This window comes from Penicillium atrosanguineum (genome assembly GCF_028827265.1).
Source record: "Penicillium atrosanguineum strain IBT 20685 chromosome Unknown utg000006l_segment0_segment0, whole genome shotgun sequence".
NCBI lineage: Eukaryota > Fungi > Ascomycota > Eurotiomycetes > Eurotiales > Aspergillaceae > Penicillium > Penicillium atrosanguineum.
In genome coordinates, this window is record NW_026623138.1 from 191,032 (window position 1) to 211,659 (window position 20,628).

The 20,628-nt window shown below is 50.1% G+C and overlaps 7 protein-coding genes across 7 annotated transcripts; 2 read left to right on the forward strand and 5 right to left on the reverse strand.

The window, feature by feature from the left end:
- Positions 1-177: 177 nt before the first annotated feature.
- Positions 178-1,470, reverse strand: N7443_007174 (uncharacterized protein; the record flags this gene model as incomplete). Its single annotated transcript, XM_056887230.1, has 3 exons — positions 178-1,099; positions 1,155-1,390; positions 1,447-1,470. The coding sequence occupies 3 exons, from the start codon at positions 1,468-1,470 to the stop codon at positions 178-180; spliced, it is 1,182 nt and encodes a 393-aa protein (XP_056738921.1).
- A 976-nt stretch (positions 1,471-2,446) lies between these two features.
- On the forward strand, positions 2,447-3,571 carry N7443_007175 (uncharacterized protein; the record flags this gene model as incomplete). The annotated part of the gene is made up of 1 exon (XM_056887231.1): positions 2,447-3,571. One exon carries the CDS (start codon positions 2,447-2,449, stop codon positions 3,569-3,571), a length of 1,125 nt encoding a protein of 374 aa, XP_056738922.1.
- A 785-nt stretch (positions 3,572-4,356) lies between these two features.
- Positions 4,357-8,680, reverse strand: fphA (putative sensor histidine kinase/response regulator; the record flags this gene model as incomplete). Its single annotated transcript, XM_056887232.1, has 2 exons — positions 4,357-4,665; positions 4,715-8,680. 2 exons carry the CDS (start codon positions 8,678-8,680, stop codon positions 4,357-4,359), a joined length of 4,275 nt encoding a protein of 1,424 aa, XP_056738923.1.
- Positions 8,681-10,778: 2,098 nt separating this feature from the next.
- N7443_007177 (putative sensor histidine kinase/response regulator) lies at positions 10,779-14,891 on the forward strand (the record flags this gene model as incomplete). The annotated part of the gene is made up of 3 exons (XM_056887233.1): positions 10,779-10,849; positions 10,920-14,569; positions 14,620-14,891. 3 exons carry the CDS (start codon positions 10,779-10,781, stop codon positions 14,889-14,891), a joined length of 3,993 nt encoding a protein of 1,330 aa, XP_056738924.1.
- A 616-nt stretch (positions 14,892-15,507) lies between these two features.
- N7443_007178 (uncharacterized protein) lies at positions 15,508-17,380 on the reverse strand (the record flags this gene model as incomplete). The annotated part of the gene is made up of 7 exons (XM_056887234.1): positions 15,508-15,708; positions 15,767-16,174; positions 16,225-16,594; positions 16,645-16,803; positions 16,849-16,973; positions 17,025-17,118; positions 17,181-17,380. Coding segments are annotated over 7 exons (1,557 nt in total), but the record flags the coding sequence as incomplete, so codon positions are not given.
- Positions 17,381-18,035: 655 nt separating this feature from the next.
- N7443_007179 (M20 family metallopeptidase) lies at positions 18,036-19,388 on the reverse strand (the record flags this gene model as incomplete). The annotated part of the gene is made up of 3 exons (XM_056887235.1): positions 18,036-18,393; positions 18,446-19,245; positions 19,296-19,388. 3 exons carry the CDS (start codon positions 19,386-19,388, stop codon positions 18,036-18,038), a joined length of 1,251 nt encoding a protein of 416 aa, XP_056738926.1.
- Positions 19,389-19,619: 231 nt separating this feature from the next.
- N7443_007180 (uncharacterized protein) lies at positions 19,620-20,237 on the reverse strand (the record flags this gene model as incomplete). Its single annotated transcript, XM_056887236.1, has 1 exon — positions 19,620-20,237. One exon carries the CDS (start codon positions 20,235-20,237, stop codon positions 19,620-19,622), a length of 618 nt encoding a protein of 205 aa, XP_056738927.1.
- Between the last annotated feature and the right edge of the window lie 391 nt (positions 20,238-20,628).

The window sequence follows — 20,628 nt, forward strand, 5'->3', positions numbered from 1 at the left end:
ATTTGATGATTATGATAAGATAACGATACCATGGCAGATACGATGGGATGCTTTGCAACTAGAAATGTACAGAAGAGAATTTTCTTTTAATAATGAGCCGTAAACGCCGAAAGTCCGAAGCCTAGATAGTCTCCGATAATGATACTAATGATACTGATGATAGTCCTAGGAGCTAACTTACTTCTTCGCTCCCTTCCGTTTCGAACGTCGAACAGGCTCAGCCTTGGAATCTTCCTCCGGGGTGTTCTGAGTCTCCTCCAAATCATCCGAGTCCTGTGATGGAGTATTTTGGTCTTCACGAGAAACAATGACCTCGTCGTCGTCGTCTGCGAATTCCTCTTGGGTGGGCACCTCCGTGCTCGTCTGGTCGAGAGTTCCCTCCGGAGCCACAGTCTCTCTCAGGGTTGACAAGATCTTAGTCGTCTCGCTCTCAACGCCATTCCAGTTCCCACAGCTACCACAGCGCCAGCGACCGAGTTCCTCGGGAGTCTTGATACCGGGTGGAGCTTGGCCGTTGACGAGTCGGCATGAGGTGCAAATCATGGCCATACGGTTCCGGGGTTGCATCTCGTCTTCGCCGAGCAGAACATCCAGGAGGCGGTCATACCAGTGTGGTTGTTCGATGTATGGACCCTGCTGGCCGGGGAAGGCGTTGGGTGCGAAGTCAGGCTGGTCTTGTGGCTGTGGCTGTGGCTGCTGGTATTGAGGGGAAGGAGGAGCATTGGGATAGGGTTGTTTCTGGTTTGGATTCTGATATGTTTCCTCTCCGGTCTGGGGTTGCTGGGGTAGCCGGGGCTGCTGGGAAGAAGGACGGCGGATGTTGGCGGTTGGCGGAGGAGGTAGCCCCGTGCGGGCTACGTGAGGTTGCTTGGGAGTAACAGGCTTGGGCTTCTCGGAGTTACCCTTGGGAGCAGGAGATTGCGTTGGTGACCCGCCCCCGTATTTCTCCAGGAGCTGCTGGGTGGAATTATATTTGGTGGCGGTCTTGAGCTTCTCGATGGTCTTGTCGCGCTGTTTCTGCAGCTCATCAACACCGCGCTGGGTTCTGGAAATGCGGTATTCAAATAAACGGGATCCGATAGTTCGGACGGCGTAGATCCTGTCAGTGAGAGAGGTTAGATGTTTGAGCGGAGTCCACAGGGTTGAAGTCGTACAGAACCGGGCCGCCAGCGATGGCGGCGTATTCCTTGACACCCCATGTCTCCCATCCTAGCACAAGTGCAAGTACGATAGAATAGAATAGGTATGCAAAGGTAGAGTATAGAGTCCACAGAGCTTTGAAGCGACGAGAAGTCTGGCGCTGCTGGTCGAGTCGAGTGGTAGCCTGGGCGATCTTCGTGGACAGCGTGGAGAGGGTCTTTTCGAAGGAGGCTGGAGAATCGTCCTGGCCCTGGATAATAGTTAGAATGCGACGGGAATACTAGGATAGAGTCAATAACACCATACCTTCCAAGGCCAAAAGGACACCATGACCGCGAATGGTTGACTGCTTTGCGCGCGACGGAAAGTTGAAGGTGCAAAGCACGGACCATCAGCTCATTACTATGCTTCTACGTCACAACCAGAACCACATACATCTACATCTACATCTACATCTACTACTGGAACCGGCGCGCCTTGTTGACCCTGAAATTGAGATTCTTAATTCCAAATAACCTCTAGATCTGTCAAGTCCACCTGTATTCTTAACATACGAAGGATGGAGCATCCACCGAAGCTCCCTGTCACCAGCAACAATCTCATTGGCACAGCTCCACGATATCAACGCGCCGGTGTTTTCACTCGGTTTTTGCGCAGGAAAGCCTGCCTGGGGTCTGGGCCTGCACCGAGAACGTCACCGACGAATGCATATGGACAGGTGCACGAACTGCTTCGGTAAATTCTTTGTTTCGAACGCCAAGCGCTGTAAAACCCTGTCTAGTGGCTCGATAGCTTCCCTTTCCACTTTTCCGGACACTCAATTCGCTAGCCATGTCCAGTAATTTCGCTCAGGTGTTGGTCGCTAAAGTTTCTCCGAGTCATGACATCTTTCACTGAGCCGAGGAGATATTCGGTCGAGCAGACCTCAAAAGCAACCTCAACGCGGGCATCGCGCCTCCTGGCGATCACAGGGGCTAGCACCATCGATTAAACCTGCCTAGCGGGGCATCCGCTCCCTATTGAAGCCCGGACACATCAGTCAGCCCGTCAGCTCGAAAGATTGACCTAGACATGACTCGAAATGCCGCAAGCGCACGAGCAAAAACGTTAACCCCGTTCGACTCTATAGACCCTTGATCAAAGAAAGCCGCAAACTTAGACGGCAATCCGGATGACTTGACGGGCTTTCGTTGCTCCTCCCACAGGCCGTGCACTAATAGGAGACCCAAGTCTTTAGCCCATTCTCTTTTAACTCTGGCATTTCACTTTGACGGCTCTCTCTTCTGAGGGACCCTTACATACCATCATGGATACGGCAATGAGCAGCCTCCCCAAGGACAACGGGGAATTTCTCATGAAGAATATTTCGATCATTCAGATTATTTCTATGTTCGCAATTGGCTCATACAATGCACTCGAAGTCGGACTCATGACCTTTGACTGCTTCAAATACTACCGAGGGGTATATTTTTGGAGCATGCAAGTCGCAGCATGGGGAATCCTGGTCCATGGGATTCCCGGCATGATCCGCTTTTTGGCAATATCACCCAACCGGCCCATGGCTATTCCATTCATCATCGGCTGGAATGCCATGGTGACTGGGCAGCCAATCGTTCTCTATTCACGATTACACCTCGTCGCTACTGACTCTAATCATTTACGCTGGGTACTATGGATGATTTTTGGCACTTTCTTCACGCTGAACATTCCAATGACAATCATCTTTCTCGAAGTTAACGTCGGCCATGGACGCTTCACCCAATCTGCTGCAATCTTCGATCGTATCCAACTAGTTGGATTTTGCCTACAGGACTATATAATCTGCGGCATCTATATTCGGGAAGCAATACGAGCCTTGCGACCTGTCTTCGAAATGCGCGGCCGCGATGGCTGTAAATTGATCATCCAACTGATCGCGATGAACATGATTGTGGTGCTGATGAACACTATCCTTATCGTGACCGAGTTCAAAGTACACTTCATCCAAATAAGCTTGAAAACGGTGGTATACAGCGTGAAACTCAAGCTAGAATTTAGCATTCTCACGCATCTCCGCTGTCTCACCCGAGCATACCCCTGTATCTGCCAAAACCAGCCCGGCAGTCCTCGTCGATCGAGCGACATCAATATCTTCCAAATGATAACGGCACAAAGGCGTACAGCGCCGGACATCAAAACACCCCCCATCTCTACGGAAACGATTGGACCAACACGACCGTCTTCCATATATAATGGTACGCGCGACTTTCATGACGCGCTGCGAGAAACAGCGTCCACCGAAAACATGTCTTCCAAACGCCATTCACCTACTGCCTCCATTCTCTTTCCAATGCCTGTTTCCTTTTCCTCAGATGGCTCTTCAACAAATCATTGCGTTGGCTCACATTCAACAAAGACAACGGAGATATGCCTAATCGAGAATCCAAAGTAAGAGCTAACGTCGGTGACTAATTGTATTTTCTTATGTTTCGGCAGTCTTGTCTTTCGTTCTGGGCGGCCATGTTTCCCTTCGTGCTCTATACCATGGGCGGATTTTACTTTTACTTTCGTTATATCTTGCAATGTTATATTCATCCCAAACTATATTATATCCATCCTGCAATATCAACCCTTAAGGGCAAGTAAATAGCCACGTACAGACCACTGCATTTCATTTACTTGAGTAGATTTTCGAAAAATGCCTGCCAGCCCAATATAATACAAAGTTTGGGGGTATATCCTATGATATAACAAGATGGCGCAAGGACGCAAAAATGAAGCTACCACTTGTCCATAGACAAATAACGAAGAAAACCCCAAAGGAAAGAAAAAACGTATCGAATTGGGTATATGTATTTTGGCCCAGACAGAAAGAGGAAACGCCGAAGAAAAGCCACCAGACACATTCGTATACAGGCCCGGGTATGCAAAGCGGAAATGCGAAAGAAAATCGTGAAATCCGTGAAAATCATGGATGGGTGATGTACTTGGTGTACCTCCTCGTGTGATAACCAAGAAACGGCGAAGAAAATGGTGAAAGACGTGAGGTATATAGACCAGGGGAGCTTGCTCGCACCTCTGTTACTGTCGATGAGAGATAAAATTGTTGGTGGTGAGGGTTGAGGGTGGGAGAAAGCACATTGAGGTCAAAGAATGGGATATGAACAAGCCTGGGTCAGAGGGCACGCCAACCGGAAGACTTTCAAGAAAGATTCATGTTGAGTATACACCTCACACTTATTGGTGATCAAACCAGCCGCCATTTTCCCACTGTCCAGGCTCATATGTAGCAGCCTTCCTAGCCTCGGGGTCAATAAGCCCACTCAGAAGCACATTCAATCGAGCGAAATTGATAGGCTTCATGACCCAGCCGTCGAATCCAGTTTGAATGTATGTCTCCTTCTCCGATTCAAGCAGTGATGCAGAAACAGCAAAGATTGGAACTCGCGAATTACCCTTAGCTTTTTCTGAAAGAACATCGGTCGGTGTCTTTCTTTCGTACTCTCGAATCATTTGAGTGGAAGTCATTCCGTCGACTATAGGCATCTAAAAAGGGTAAGTGAACTGGCAGACAAACAGGGCCACCCATACTTACTTGAATATCCATAAGGACAATATCAAACGCCTTGCTAGCGATGACAAATGCCGATGCACACGCCTCACCATTGCCGGTCAGCATGACTGTATGCCCGAGCTTCGTGAGACGCTTCTCTATGATTTTGCTGTTGACCGGGTCATCTTCTGCCACAAGCACCTGCAGTAACTGAGGGTTTGCCGGAGGTATCGAAGTTGGGGTGGTAGACGCCGCAGCCTCTGTTGATGCAGGTTCTGAAGGTTCATTCGTTGATATAGACGTGAGTGGGAAGTAAGATTGTTCGATCAATTCCCCGCTGTGCTTCGAGGGGTGCTTGACAGCATGCTTGGGAATGTGGAGAGCGCCCATTGGAACTCCAGAATCAGTAATGTTCTGAGTACCCGGCGCGGGTGTCGTCATCAGAGCTTGCAGCTGGACTGGTGGTGTATTGGTGACAGTGGAGAGAGTGGCAAGGTGGTCTTGGGTGGGCGAAGATCGCTTAAGGCTAGTTGCAGGAGGCGACCCTAGCGATTGCGAAAGGGAATTGTCCTCTGCACTCGGCGACCCAGTGAGAAATTTCGGACTCTTTAGATCAAGGCTCTCACCCCGGGACTTTCGAGATAGTGCAGGTTCTTGCATAGCACTAATCAACCGATCTGCATGGCTCTTTCCGCTGCGAGAACTGCCTCCACTGCGAAGGCTTTCGGTGCTTTTGCGTCGTGTCTCGCTAGTATCCGTGGTTCCACGAACCAGTCTGAATTCTCGGTCAGAGATCATGGGCGTGGGCGGGATAGTGACATGACCAGGGGTAGTAACAGTAGTCGGCTTGGTTGAAGACCCTTCAGGAAGTGGGAACTGTAGAAGAACCTTGAAACGACTTCCTTTGCCCTCTTCAGACTTGACTCCAAGCTGGCCCTGCATGCTGTAGACAATTCTTGCTACTAGTGCAAGCCCAAGACCCAGTACGCGTTTGCCCGCCACCTTTTGTTGATTGGAAGGGTCTTGCTGATCTTCCTCCTCCGGGTAATAGTTTTCGTCTGTTGAAACTTGCTCAAGTTCGTGGAACAGCGCCTCCAACTTTGACTTCGACATGCCAGCACCCGTGTCAACAACCATGATCTCCACGGCAATATGGCCCTCCACACATTGGGTTGGGGAGCGCCACATCTCAACAGTAACGGCTCCTGACTTCGTCTGTTGGATGGCGTTGGCGATGATGTTCGAGAAAACCTGTCGCACACGTCGCTGGTCACCAAGAACCAAGGGGGGTATTCCAGGTTGGACCGTCACAGTGTAGGAAATGTTCTTGCGCTTGGCTTCACCGGCCAGCATGTCAGTTGCTTCCTGGAATGTGGACTGAAGGTCGAATGACTCGTCTTTGATCAGCTCTTGACCCTTCTCAGTGTTTGTAAGATCGAGAAGATCATTGATGACATATATCAAGGATTTGGAAGCGGAATGCGACTTGGTCAAGCTTTCGCGTGTTTCCGTATCAAGAGCACCCTCCAAGGCGATCTCGAGGTAGTTGATAATTGCATTGAGTGGAGTGCGAACCTCGTGCGCTGAGTTGGCGAGGAGTAGGCGAGTAAGTTGAGAGTTCTGCATAGCAGCCTCCTTCTGTCGCCAAACTTTGATAAATTTACCGTACACAAGGCACAAAACGGCGGCTGTCTCAACATCCGACTCGGACCACTCGCGAGATTGACTCAGAACAGTTTCCCGCCAGGCAGTAAAGCTGTTTCGCGGTTCCAAGTAGCCCGCAGTCTCTTTGCGTTTCGCGATCTCGTAGGGGTTGCCAGCCCATTTGATCTCCGAGAGTTGACCTTTGCGGAAGAAGACGATAAAATCACTGCCACCTGTTGAGAGGGGCACATAAAGCAATCCCGAAATAGCTTTCAACCCCGGAGGATATTGTAAATCGGGGAAGTCTTTGATGATATCGTGGGATGAGACAACTGAATTAATCTGACGCATTCGCAGGAATTCCAACAGAGCAAGAACTTCCTGCGAATGTGCATTGTCACCAAGAACCTTCGTCTCGTCACGAATCGATAGCGCGCCGTAGTCTGCATCGAAAAGTTGCAAGAGATCGTCGGAAGAGGCAATGATGTAGCCGGATGGATTCGCCTCGGTGGGGACAGTATTGATCAGCTTCCGAGCTTGGAGACGAGATGAGTATGAGAGGCGCTCGATATTTCGTGATACAGTGTCACCTAATAGGCGGCACATCTTGCGTATCGGGAAGGCGACCCGCATACCAGTGTCTCCATAGGAATGGCATGAAATGAGACCCCACAAGTCGTTGAACGCATTGACGCTGATGGACATTGATGACCGAACATGCATATGAGCAAGATACTTGATGTGGATGGGTGACATTGCCCGTAGATAAGCATGAGTCATATCCAAAGGCGTTTCAAGATCCTCTAGTGTTCGGCATACTAAGCGTGAAGTCTGATGGTCTCGATCGTAAAGGAGCCGAACTTTGTTGATTTTGTACAATTCGCGAGCCTGCGCAGGGATGTCAGATGCCGGGAAATGAAGGCCCTTGAACAGATCGATGGAAGCCTTCGGATCAGCCAGCTCAGCAACAACGAGGCCATTCCAGCTGCTGTCGAATTGATAAACCAGAACTCGATGGAAGCCAGTCAACTCTTTGACAAGACCGGTTGCGATATTGAGCAGAGAGTCCAGGTCATTGGCCCTGCTTAACTGCTCTTGGATCTGGGCCAGGATGCTGAATACCTCCATTGCGGCTGCCTCGCCCCTTCGCCGTCTGGCATTTCGAAGAACTCGAAGCGGCTGGCTGACGTTTATCGTGCTGGCTGCGAACTGTTCAGCGCTCGGGAAAACACCCAACGTGTCGATCGGAGTGGCCGGCGTCACTTGACCCCCAGCGTCCAACGGGTTGATATCATCATCTTCCAATTCCAATTCGCAAATTATCAGGTCTTTCTGGGCTTGGCTGATATGCACTGCGCACCAAAAGCGCTGCGCGTCTCCAGAAGGCAGCTTGATAGATAAGAGAAACACCTCGGGGCCATCCAAGCTGGGGTCATAGGCATCGTCCCGAACAAAATCAATGTGATCTAAAAACGCGTCGGCTTGATCATCGCTTAAAACATCACAGAAGTTCTCCAACTCAAACAGTTGTTTTGGTGACCAGCCCGTGAATTGCTCGGAGTTTTCACTGACCACCCGAACGACAAGCTGGTTGGGCGACTCTTCGCGCATGGCGATCATAACACCAAAGCTCTGGATCGCACCAGGGATTCGAATCGGCTCATCCTCACAGTACTGAAACTTCTTTCCACCGCGCCCAGTGATCACTGCATGACCCCCATCGGTCACCACGTGCTTGAAACGTGAGGTGACTAGGTCGTAGGGCTCGCTGATGGATGTCTGGGGTTGCTGTGGCGCTGGCTTGGTCGTTGAGTCTGTTCCAGACCGGCTATCGCTCTTGGTTTTAGCGTACAGCTCCGGGTGTTGCACGACTTCATTGGCCTGAGAGTGTGCACCTAGCTCCGTCTCGTCTTTGGTGGCATGGGTCTCATGGCGGACGGTATCGGTTGGGACGATAGGTTCGGGTTCAGGTTCAGGTTCAGGTTCAGGTTCAGGTTCGGGTTCAGTTTCAGGTTCGGGTTCAGGGGGAGGGTTCTGTTGAGCGTGAGGCTGGAGTTCACCCCAAGTCTTGGAGTCAATGATGTTATATGATCTCGGGGCGCCGTCAGCGATGGGGGAGGTGGCGCGTCTTGAAAACGATGCGCCGTTCTGAGGACCAACGCTGACTACCGATCGGATGGGGAACACTCTGTCGGTCGAGGTGTCGACTCCCTCTGGGGGTCTGAAAGACTGCGATCGGTCTCTAGTCTCTATTTCATCTCCAGCAGTCGCATCCCCCGAAGCTGGTCGCGGAGTGTGCGCATCACTCTCCGACCGCTTCCGCGGGGTCCCCGGCCGACTGTTTCGTGGGCTCGAGGACTCCATTCGGCTCGAAATTGGCCGACGAGGACCGGGACTTGGCTAAAATCCAGGAGATGACAAGGGTGGTAAGTTTGCTCCGCGATCGATCGAGGGTTCCAAGGTCGCGCGTGATTATAAGTCGGGGTCGTACGAGGGGGATATGAATAACATGGATAATCGCCCCGCTGGATCGGATTCGGATTTTTTTTTTTTTAAACCGGGCGACGACGACAATTCCACACCGATTTTGGAATATCCAGGAGGTGAAACACGGCGGGAATTTGAACGTGGACCTCTAACGGTGATCTCATATCACGAACTCATATGAATCATTTGAATCCCACTGCCGATCGCCGCGTGTGTGAAGGAGGTCCCGACGAGGTGGATGGGGGGCGGATCTGGATCTGGATCTGGAGGAGTGTCAGGGAAAGGCGGAGTGGAGAGAAGTCCTGCGTGGAGGGGCAGGCAAAGAGAGGCATGTGCGGTTCTCAACAAGAAATGGCAACGATTGACAAGGTCTCCTGTCACTGGTTTTCTGGGATATAGCGGAGCTGCCGAATCCACTGCGTGGCCAAGGCGCGATACATAGGGGCCCGAGTGATTGGGTTGGCGTTCGGTTGGCGCCCGCAGAGCCGGGGAACTGTGTACATGGGAGCTGTGGCTGACCAGGGAGGTACTCGGTACCGCGGAATTGGCGTCGAAACAGGGTTCTGGCCATGTACCGGTACTTTCGGCGCTTAGTGGAGTTCCGCGATGAGTGGAATGCTCCATGACATCACCCTCCTTGGACTACCAAGAGCCACTGGAGATAGGTACCATGTAGCATGACATAGCGATCTCAAGGGCCCTGGGCGACTGAGATCTGCAGGCGACGGAGAGCGAACGGTCGGCCGAAATTGCGGCGATGTCATTCGTCCTACCAAATTAGCAATTTGCCACCACATCGTCAGTTGTGAGAAGCCCTGGATAGTGGGACCTGACGAGGAAACGGATCGAAGGGAGCAGATCTGCTAGAGTGTTGCAGGGAGTGGTAAGGAGATGAGGTGAGGAATGCAGTCACTCCGATGCCATAGTGGTCGGTGCTGAAAGGTGCAGCTATGAGTTACCCTATGTAGGACATTTCAATGGGCGATTCAACTTGATATGGTGAAACCCTTTGAAGGCACCTAGGTTGGTCTTGGTGCTTTGTCTCTTTGTGTGACTACAAGTGTTTTAAAAGTGTACTTCCAGGCCTGGTAAATGAGCCACCTATCGGGTTCGAGGGCTACCAGAGAAAGCCTTCTCCATGTCTAGTGCGCAATCGAACAAAAGGGGTGAGTGATGGAAAAAGGAATGTCTAAAGGTAAGCGCCCGTTGCAATACTTTGAAATTTAAATCCAAGAGATCTATCTCTGATTAATTGCCAGTGTGATGAGACTCACCCAAAATGTCAACGTTGCGTCAGCGTCGGGGTCGACTGTCCTGGCTATAACCGGAAGCGAAAATGTTGATTTTGACGAGGCAGAAAAGCCAACAAGATAGAGGAACTGATGAGAGAACAGGCAGAAAGGGACCAACTTATTTGATACGCCACTGGTCGAATGTGGAGCTCAGCGAGTGGCTTTTACAATAGTTGTCAGGAATGTATACAAGAAGTTATAACTAGACCTCGTCCAGAAAATGGATGTCATCGTGACAATTAGTGATTGGATACCTTCGAGGCCCGGCCAAAACAATGTAGAAGAGGAAAATCAAAGTAAGAAATGTCGAATGTCGAATAAATCAGAATATCAATGACAGACTCAATCTCGAATATACGATCGCAAAGAATGATCTCACCCGGGGGGTTACACGGAGAGCTACAATGGCTACTGCATACTCAGTACATCCAGTACAGTTCCTGGGCAGAAACGGAAGGCGGAGTGTCTATCGCCCTTCCTGATCGAGCTGGAAGTAATGAGCGATGGGCCCATTGATAGCGGGCGCGTTCCAATGCTATTGGATCAAAGACTCTGGCGCTTATGTAATCAACCGGGCGACCGCTTCAGAATTCACCACATGCCCGCCTCTAATTCGAGTCCTGCAACCAACTGAGCCTTGCGACTCTGGAGATTAGAACGAACGCACTACACCCCCCCATTTAATGGCATCGTCAGAGCAAGCGCGAGCCAGCCTACCAAAGTTCAGATTAGCACATGAGAGAGAACTATACAAGTGTGTGGACAATATTCTACTTTCCCCGACTACCTGAATACAAACTGAAGCCTCATGGATTGAATTAAAGATACCTTAAACTCGACCTCGAAGGGTTGCGGCCGGGCCCAGGTGCCTCCGCATCCCCTGAGAGTTCTACAGATCAACATGCTGCCTACGTCCCCCGATCGTCGCCCGATACCGCATTGACGGCCTTCGCCCAGTTGGGAGTTTTGAAGTTAAAGGCACAACGGGCCTTCATTACGCTCTTCGGTCGAGATCAGCATTACGTCCTCGCAGAGGCCACCCAAAGCCTCAGTATTTATGACAATACAATAGAGGATGATCGAGACGCCTTGTGGTTGGGTTGCTGCGTTGTCCCCAAGGAGGAGGGGATATGTCGACACGTCGCTTTATTACCCCAAATGACACCAGCGGAAGACATCTACATTGTGGATGGGTCTGCGTACGTGGTACCTGACCTGCGCGAGGATAGTCGGTTTCAGGAGTTGAACATGGTCACCAACGCTCCCAAAGCGAGATTCTATGCAGGCGCCCCCATCATCAGCCCCAAGGGCATAACGATTGGATCCTACTGCATTATCGATGACGAGCCACGGCCAGGATTGGACGCCCCGTCATTAAAATTCCTGCAACATATGGCATCTACCGTCATGGCTCACTTGGACATGGCCCGATGCAAAGCGGATCAGCATCGCGCAGATAGGATGATTGTGGGTCTCGGAAGTTTTTTAGAAGGCAAGGCGACGCTCCGCAATGAGTGGGTACAGGACACCGAACTACACCTGAATGAACATCAACCCGACGAAGGACGCGTGAATATACTGCAGCAAGATGCACAAAGAAAATCCGGTCTGCTTAAAACCGTTCATACCCGCAGGTCACCGGAGCCGCTGCAATCACAAGCAATCGCACAAAATGGATCTGAGCAATCCATATCATCCACTTTTCTCAGTGTACCATCGCCGACCCTCTCCCCAAGCCCATCCGCCTCCCGGTCGACGACCAAGTCCGGCCAGAGTTCCGACGCCAGTGTCGGTCAGATTTCCAGCCTTAACAACAAGGCCGACACGCAAACCTCCATATCCGTTCGAAGCACGGCATCGACCGAAAATCTACAGGAAGACATGCTGTCTATCGGAGTTCGACAAGTCTTCTCGCGAGCGGCTAATATCATCCGGGAGTCGATAGAAGTCCAAGGCGTGGCGTTCTTTGATGCGAGCATTGGGTCTTATGGTGGTCTCGTTAGCGACACGAAACGAGGGGGTTTAGGAACAGATAGCGGCAGTTTCGAAAGCTCCGTGGGCGGCAGTGACGACAGCACCGCATCTGACTCCCAGGGAAGCTTTACCGCATCAGCTGGAAAGGATGCCACCCCAGAGAATACGACCGTGTGTGGAATCCTAGGGTTCTCGACTTCGGCTACATCCAGTATCAACGACGAATCAAGAGGAGGACTTGCCGTCCGGGAAGTATTGTTGAAGACGCTTCTGCGAGGTTACCCGCGCGGCAAGATTTTTAATTTCAGCGAAGAGGGGGCAATCTCCTCGGATGAAAGCAGTGATGGACCCCACAAGCCCTCGTTGGAAAATAAGGGCTCAGACCCGATCACCATAGACGGTGGAAAAGAAAGAAAGACCCAGAAAAAGACGCGCGCTTCCATGCTTAAAGAGGATGCAGGCGCCCTGATTCGACTCTTCCCCGGCGCTCGCAGCATCGCTCTCTTGCCAATGTGGGATTCACACCGAGCTCGATGGTTCTCGGGCGCTCTGGTATGGACGAACACGCCGCAGCGCGTCTTCACGTCCGAAACCGAGCTTACGTATCTGTCTGCCTTTGGGAATAGCATCATGGCGGAGGTACATCGTCTGGATATCGAAATGTCGGAGAAAGCGAAAACAAACCTGGTCAGCAGCATTTCGCACGAGTTACGAAGCCCTCTCCATGGCATTCTTGGCACGTCAGAAATACTTCGAGACACGGCGATGAACGCACTTCAGCACGGACTAGTGCACACTATCGAATCATGTGGGCGCACATTGTTAGATACCATCAACCACTTGCTGGATTTCTCGAAAATTAACAATTTTCGGAAAGGAGGAGGCAACCAAGCTACCCACAGACGCAAACGCCCACTAAGACGACACAACAACACCGACCCATCACCTAATAGTATGAAGCCTTCACAACGGTCACGGCATGGCGGGATGATTAGTCTGAAGTCTAATATCCAGCTAGATGCTGTTCTGGAAGAGGTAATGGAAAGTGTTTTTGCGGGCTACAGTTTTTACCACACTTCACAAACATCCCGTGAGAGAGACCGTCCGAACCCAATAGCTCTCGACGTCTTGGGAGCCTTCCAGCAAGGGGGTCCGATCAGTGTCATCCTGGAAATCGACAAAGCCGCCGAATGGCAATTCTTCACCCAGATAGGCGCCTGGCGCCGCATCATGATGAATATTTTCGGCAACGCCCTGAAATACACCCAGACCGGCTTTGTCTTGGTGAAACTAACGGCATCGCCTATCGCTCCCGCGGAAGATTCCGTTCCAGGAGGTCCTACTGAATTTCAGGTGACTATGGCGGTCAAGGACACAGGTCAGGGGATTAGCATGGAGTATCTGCAGAACGGTTTATTCACTCCGTTCACACAAGAAGACCCACTGGCCCCCGGAAACGGACTCGGGCTAAGTATTGTTCACCAGGCAGTTCTTTCCATGGGTGGCTATATTGAAGTCAGCTCGCTCCGGGGTCGTGGTACTGAAGTAACGATCGGAGTCACGTTAACTCACGTGCCCGCTCCAAACGCCAAATTTAATCCCTCCGAACCTGAGCCCATTGTGAATGTGAAACATATCACAAATGGAGCCACCGTGGGCCTCCTGGAGCTGGGATCACCTGACATCTCCGAGCGCGATACAATTCTCCGCATTGCTCTGGAGAATCTATGCAAGAACTGGTTCGAGATGAATGTCCATATCGTGTCTCTATCGCAAGATTCACAGCCTTCGTGCGATTTTTACGTTGCAGTACAGACCGATACCGATTCAGTGAACACATGGGAATCGTGGTTTTCAAAAACACAGAATTACCATACCGATGACCAGAAACACAAAATTCCGATTGTGGTCATATGCCGATCGCCGGAAGCAGCACATCTCATGTTTGTTGCGGCAAGTCAATCCAATCACCAGGCTACTGTCGAGTTTATTAGCCAGCCATGTGGCCCGCGCAAGTTGGCCAAGGCATTCAGCAAGTGCATCAAGCAACAACAATCTCGGGGATCTTTGACTGGAACTAGTTCTAACGTGGAAGAATTCCAGGGGAAGAAAGCATTGCACTTAACGGAGATACCTTCAGCTTCCCGAGAAGGCACTGAAGCACAACGTGGAGAGAGTCAGATGAAACTTAATATGGCGATAGATGATGAAAATTCTGAGTTGGACAGAGCCGAAGTCTCACGGCAAACCGAAGACACTGGTCTTTTCCAAAGCGAGAGTAACCTAACAACTTTGCCAATCCGAGAAGAGGGTCTGGCCAAGATAGAGGAGGAGTCGACCACATTGGCAGTGCTGCTGGTTGAAGACAATGATATCAACTTGCAAATATTGATTGCGTATATGAAAAAAGAAGGATACCAATATTCGACTGCCTGCAATGGGTTGGAAGCGTTGAACATTTTCAAAGCCCAACCTGGAAAATACGGAGTGGTATTGACGGGTAAGTTTTTTTTTCTTTGGTATATGCGGCACTTTCCTAATAAAAAATAGATATCTCGATGCCCGTAATGAATGGATTCGAATGTGCTCGGCATATTCGCAATTTCGAGCGGGAATATCAAAAGATGCTCGATGCTCCCGCAAAAAAATTATTCAAACCTGCGACAATTGTAGCTTTGACAGGCATTGCAAGTGCCAGTGCTCAACACGAAGCTTATGGATCAGGGATGGACCTCTTTTTGGCGAAACCCATCCGACGACAAGAGTTACTTACCGTTTTAAAAGAGAGAAGTGCAGACGAGACTAACGAAGCCTCGCACTGATTTGATGTCGCAATAACGCCAAATATTTTGTATATAATTTTCAGGTCAAGTATATATACGATGTTACTTTTCCGAGTCTACATTTGCATCCAGACAAAGTCAACTCAGCTTTGGTTATATACGATTGGAATGGAATGGAAATGCATAGGATATGGATATTGGGAACAATTATAGACTTGCCTGGTTTATGGTTGATATCCTAGTCTGACGTACGTACCTGTCTCTGTGACATCCCTCAGATTGAGGCAAGGGTCAATCGAAAAGGACCCTAGTCGGCAGCCAAGAAAACAGAACTTATCCGCATCACCAGGAAGACAAGGAACCCAGTACGGAACCTAGGACTAACAAATCTTCAGCTAAGGCGAAGCTGCTTGGCGTAGTGTTTGACCATGAGCTGAGATGGGAGGAACAGCTGTAACAGGTAATTGAGCCCGCTACAAAGATGAATATTCCTACTGGGGGCCTAAGGCATATAAAAGAAAAATTTCTGATAAAAGGGTAATTCACGGCAGATATCCAGTGAGATGTTTTAGTCACTTCAAGGGAGAATTGTGGGCCATAGATACAGTTGATATAGTATACTGAATTCTTGAATGACTATCAGAAATTCCTCAATTTAAAGAATATATCGGAAACTTTCAATCTCTCGGTCGGTCTTGTTAGACAGCTCATCCTGCAGCTCCGCGCCCACAGTGATTGTTTCCGCCGCCCCATATAGACGGTCGCGTCGGCGGTTCTCATATGCATAGTAACAATACAGGCAAATCAAAAAGCCAATACTCAATACTAAACCTGACATGGCTGCTTTCATTCCAGTCTGAAATGGCTCGTTAGCTCCCATCTGGGGGGAAGAGGAAAGGGAAAAAGACACTTACCGGGTACGATGGCTCTTCCGAGGCAAGGAAGAATTGTGGCCCGATCATGTTTCCAACACAGTATGAAATAAACACCAAGGCGCTGACAACGCTCTTCTTAGAAAAGCCAGCGACATTTGAAGTGATCACGCTCAAGGAGATGGGCAGGTTAATGGCGTAAACAACAGCCAGAGTGAGGCCAACCATTCGACCAGCTTGGTTATTAGGGTCCAATTTCCAGATGAGAACCAGGCCAACAACGGAGACCATTGTGTTGAGAATCATCGCGATAATGCGTGACTTTGGGATAAATGTGGTGGCCAAACAGGTTATACTCAGGAAGACGATTTCTGCACCGCCTTGTGGCATCTGCAGAAGAAGGGACTTGAAGTCACTGAAACCAAATCCTGCCGTGATGATAGCCGAGAACTGGGAATATGGTTAAAGAAATTTTATTTACCCAGAGACATAGTACTTACGGTGGTAATTCCGCCATTGCACAAATTTGACGAAAGTGAGTTCAAGACGAGGAACCACGTTTGCGGATCAGTCAAAGCATCCTGGGCCTGTGACCACTTGAACTTGCCGTTATCCAGAACTCCAGTCTTATTTTTGAGCGTCCTTTGAACAGCAATGGCACGCTCATTTTCTTTCAAGAAGACCGCCTTGACAGGCGAGTCGGGCAAGAAAAAGAACAGAACCAGCCCATAGGACGAGGTAATAGCACCCAGGATCAAAAATAACAGCTTCCAGCTCTCCAAGGCCGTTGAGTGGATATGACCGATGGCGTACGCAATTAACCCACCGAATAGTACGGCAATACAGTTACCAAAGAACCACGCCGATTGTCTGCCTGTTTTAGCAAATACCCCAAGAGCTGCTCGGGCGATGGTGCATACCGAACAGGTTGCTCCTCTCGTTTGTAGAACATTCCGGTAATCAAAGTAAATCCAGGCGCAATAGCGGCCTCACCGACTCCGAGGAAAAACCGAGCTATCATGAGTCCAGTAAAACTGGAACAGGCCGCATGACACATTAAAATACCGCCCCAAATAAATCTATTCACTTAGTAGGGATTCATCTTGCGGTGAGGGACAACATACACCGAGACGGAAAGATACTTTCCAATAGGAAGGCGGACGATCACATAGGAACTTGGGAAACTCCAGAATAGATACCCAAAGTAAAATATCGCCGAGGTCCAAGAGTATTGATTGCCATGCATGTTCTGCCTCAATCAGTTGGGGAATCACTGTCTCATCCAGGGGCGGTATGCTACCAGGTCCTCGCGTAAATTGAAAAGAGTCGCTTGGCTAAGAGCCAATTTGTCGAGGAATTGGAGGAAGTACGCAACTCCCATCATGGGAATCAACCTGCAATAAAATCAGAATCACCTCAAGGAATTGATGTTGGAAAGCTGTAATTGAGAACTCACACAAAGTCAAGCTTCCGCAACACTTTTCGCTCTTCTTCAGGTGTCGACTGCACCGCGAGCATCTGCCCGAGGTCAAAGTCATGACCCGAAAGCTCGATATCGTGCTTGAGATCATTCTCGTTGCCCATGATGAGTGTATATGCACCTCCTGAGTCACAAGGGTACAAGGTCGAGAAAACCCAATTGACGAAGCGGACAAGCTCGTTTTATCATTTCCATCACTGAGGCAAGCGGCGAATTGCGATCGGATCCCAGCCCTAGAGGAACTCGTCGCTGTTAGTTTCCTCCGAATTTCACACTCCCGCGAGTCAAGTCGCTTGAACCTACCAATATGGAGGTTCCGGTGTTGTTCCGCGGTGGGGGCGCATTGGCCCGAGAGGAAGCTTAACGAATCAGGCCAATTGGGGGGCTCACAGATACTTTTTCTTTAGTAATAGTTTTGATTCCCCGCGAAGCAGATAATGTCATCTCCGTGGAGAACGTGTAATGTCGAATCTGGGGTTGACAGGCCTGGGTCATGCAGCTCCGAATGGACTAGAGATCAACGCCACGCCACATACCCCCTCACGGCTGGTAGATTCGGCAGATTTTCATGATCGGAATGGCTAGTCCGAAGATGACTCGCTATTGAACCCTACTGGCTGAGTCGGCAAGGCAAACTCAATTATAGCGATGCCACGAATCCACATTGCTTGTTGGCGTTGGGGCTGGGAGGCGGGCTCCTAGTTTGTTCTTTGTTTATTCCTAGGTTGTTAATAGGGGTTTACAACGAGGCGGTCCAGATACACTTGATGGGGACTGTTATCCTTGATTGAAAATGATGTTGGTTGAATATAATATTTCATTCTATTCTAACTATTTTTCTTTCTCGAAATCTGACTTGACTCCGGCAGCAAAGGTTTCATCCGCTAGTACTTGACAAGCGACCACTGCCATTCCGGCCGCACTATACAAAGACCGCTTGAACGATTCTTCGGAGCCTGCGCCGGCAGTAAATTGTGGAGTGTGGTTGACTCCGTCGGTATGAATGTAAAATCCACCGTGGAAGCCGGGAACTTCATAGGAAACATTGCCCATGTCTGTAGATCCTCCACTAAGCCCGCCCTGCTGACCGGCAGCATCAACGATTGTACTGTGGCCCATTGCGTTCATTACAGCAGAATAGCTGTTGCAGATGGAATGGTTATCCTTCATATCCTTGTATGAAGGCTCCCTGGATAATTATTAGAAGTGATTGAAAGACTGTCGCGTGAGGAACTACGTACCATTCATACTCGACCGTGCAGCCAGTTGCAGTCGCGGCAGCCTCGAAACATCTGAGGACCCGATCTGTCAATGGCTTCAATGTGCTAACGGTCTTTGATCGAATGTAATACTCCACCGTTGTGGACGCTGGGATAACGTTCGGTCGCTCGCCTCCTCTTAACACAACACCGTGAATCTTCTGCGTGGGCAGAATCTGCTGTCGAAGCATAGAGATGTTGACGTAGGCGGCGACAACTGCATCCAGAGCATTGACTCCTTCCCAAGGCGCAGCTGATGCATGTGCGGGCTTTCCGGTGAAGGTGACCGAGACTTTATCGTTTGCCAGATACTGCCCGGTGCAGGAACTCGAGCTGAGAAGGTTGGGAGCCCCAGAGAGAACAGGGAATGGATGCACCATGAAGCAAGCGTCGACATCCTTATAGGCTCCTGCATCAATAAGATGGAGCTTTCCGCCTCCGCCTTCTTCGGCGGGAGTACCCAAGAGACGTGCAGTGAATCCAATGTCATCAGAGTATAGAGCCGACATTGCTTCACAAGTAGCCAGAAAAGCGGCAATGGAACTCGTCGCAATTAAATTGTGGCCACATGCATGCCCCATACCAGGCAATGCGTCATATTCGGCATTGAATGCGACGACTCGGCCTCCCTTGCCCCGCGTATAGCTCACCTCAAGCGCGGTTGTAACACCGTATGCCTGACGCTTGACCTGGTATCCATCCGCGGAGAGGTTATCGAAAAGCTCGCAGATATTGTCATGGGCGCTGTGCTCCTTGAATGCCAACTCAGGCTTCGACCAGATCTACACTCTGGTTAATGCAATTGCTCACAAATGAAATTGTAAGTACCGACCTTCTGATTGATGTCCCCAAGCTGAGCCTCATGCCTCTCCAACGCCTCGCGCACCCTCTGAACAAACAATTGCTGACTATGACCAAGCTGCATGGTTGCAATGAAATCAAATTACACTTCCGGATACTAGCAACGCCACGGGCAGCATTGGCTTTAAGAAGGCATCGGAAGTAGATAGGCGTCCGTTGCCGATCGGCAAAGAACCCTCCCCCGCAAAGCAGATAAGCAATTCCAATACCATTAACAAAGCCCCCCCCCTTCCCCCATTCCGCAATTCCGCTGTGGATATTCAGTTGTCTTGGCGTATGACTGTCAGGTACGAGTCTATTCGGGCTCAGCCTCCGTCGCAGATTCACCGAAAGCGGATTGCGTATGTAGTGCCGCAGCACGGGCCTGTACAGGTCTGGAATCTGTAAAAATGCGCATTTCAACGACCTGTAGATCCTCGTCGTCTTTGCCTTGAAGATCAATGACACTAAACTCCCGGACTTTGACCATAAACTGATCGGGATCATCGGCGAAAATGGTCTCGGAAGTAGCTTCGTACAAGACAGTACGCTTCATGCGGATATTGCCCGGAAGTGGGGCGTAGAGATTGACTCTGGTAGCGCTGACAAATTCTTCGCTTTCGCTTGATATCTTGTTCGAAGGGTCATTTGGTCCGACAAGGTCGATATCCCAGGCGACATGGACGTCGTGGTGGAAATGGGAGAAGTGGTCGCTACGGACTTGCATTAGGGGTGTTGTCCGGTAGGCAAAGGTGGGTGGGTTGCTGCCGATAATAATTGGAGCATTAGGGGTGAATAAAGGAGCAATTTGGTCATCTGAATCCCTGGCAGAGTCCATTGCTGGGAGGAAGCGTTTGAGGAATTTGAGGCCCGGGGAGGCGGTATCCGGGATGGAATCGTAGGGGCCATGATGTATTGTGACGGAGCTGTCCATATTTAAAGAATATTTGGGATCAATGGAAAGAGATTGTGAATGATTGGAAAGGTTGAATTCGGAATTATATCATGTACCCATTTAAAGATGTGAGATATAGGTAGAAGCATCGTCATAACCACGTAGCCATGCATGGGCCACGCAGATACCACCGATCCCCCCTTCGCTAAGGCAGCTACACATTAATCAGACGGCACATCGACGAAGGAGCTGATGTCCATACCAAGCACCTGTTTCGCGGGGCGATTGGACGAAATGGATGCGCCAACGATTCTTCGATAGATGTCACCGTGTTCCACATCGGGAGCTATTGTTGGAATACCAATGGTCTTCAGGCGCTACTTGATCGCGCTCACAGCAGCGACAATGATCATGGAAATACACCCCTACA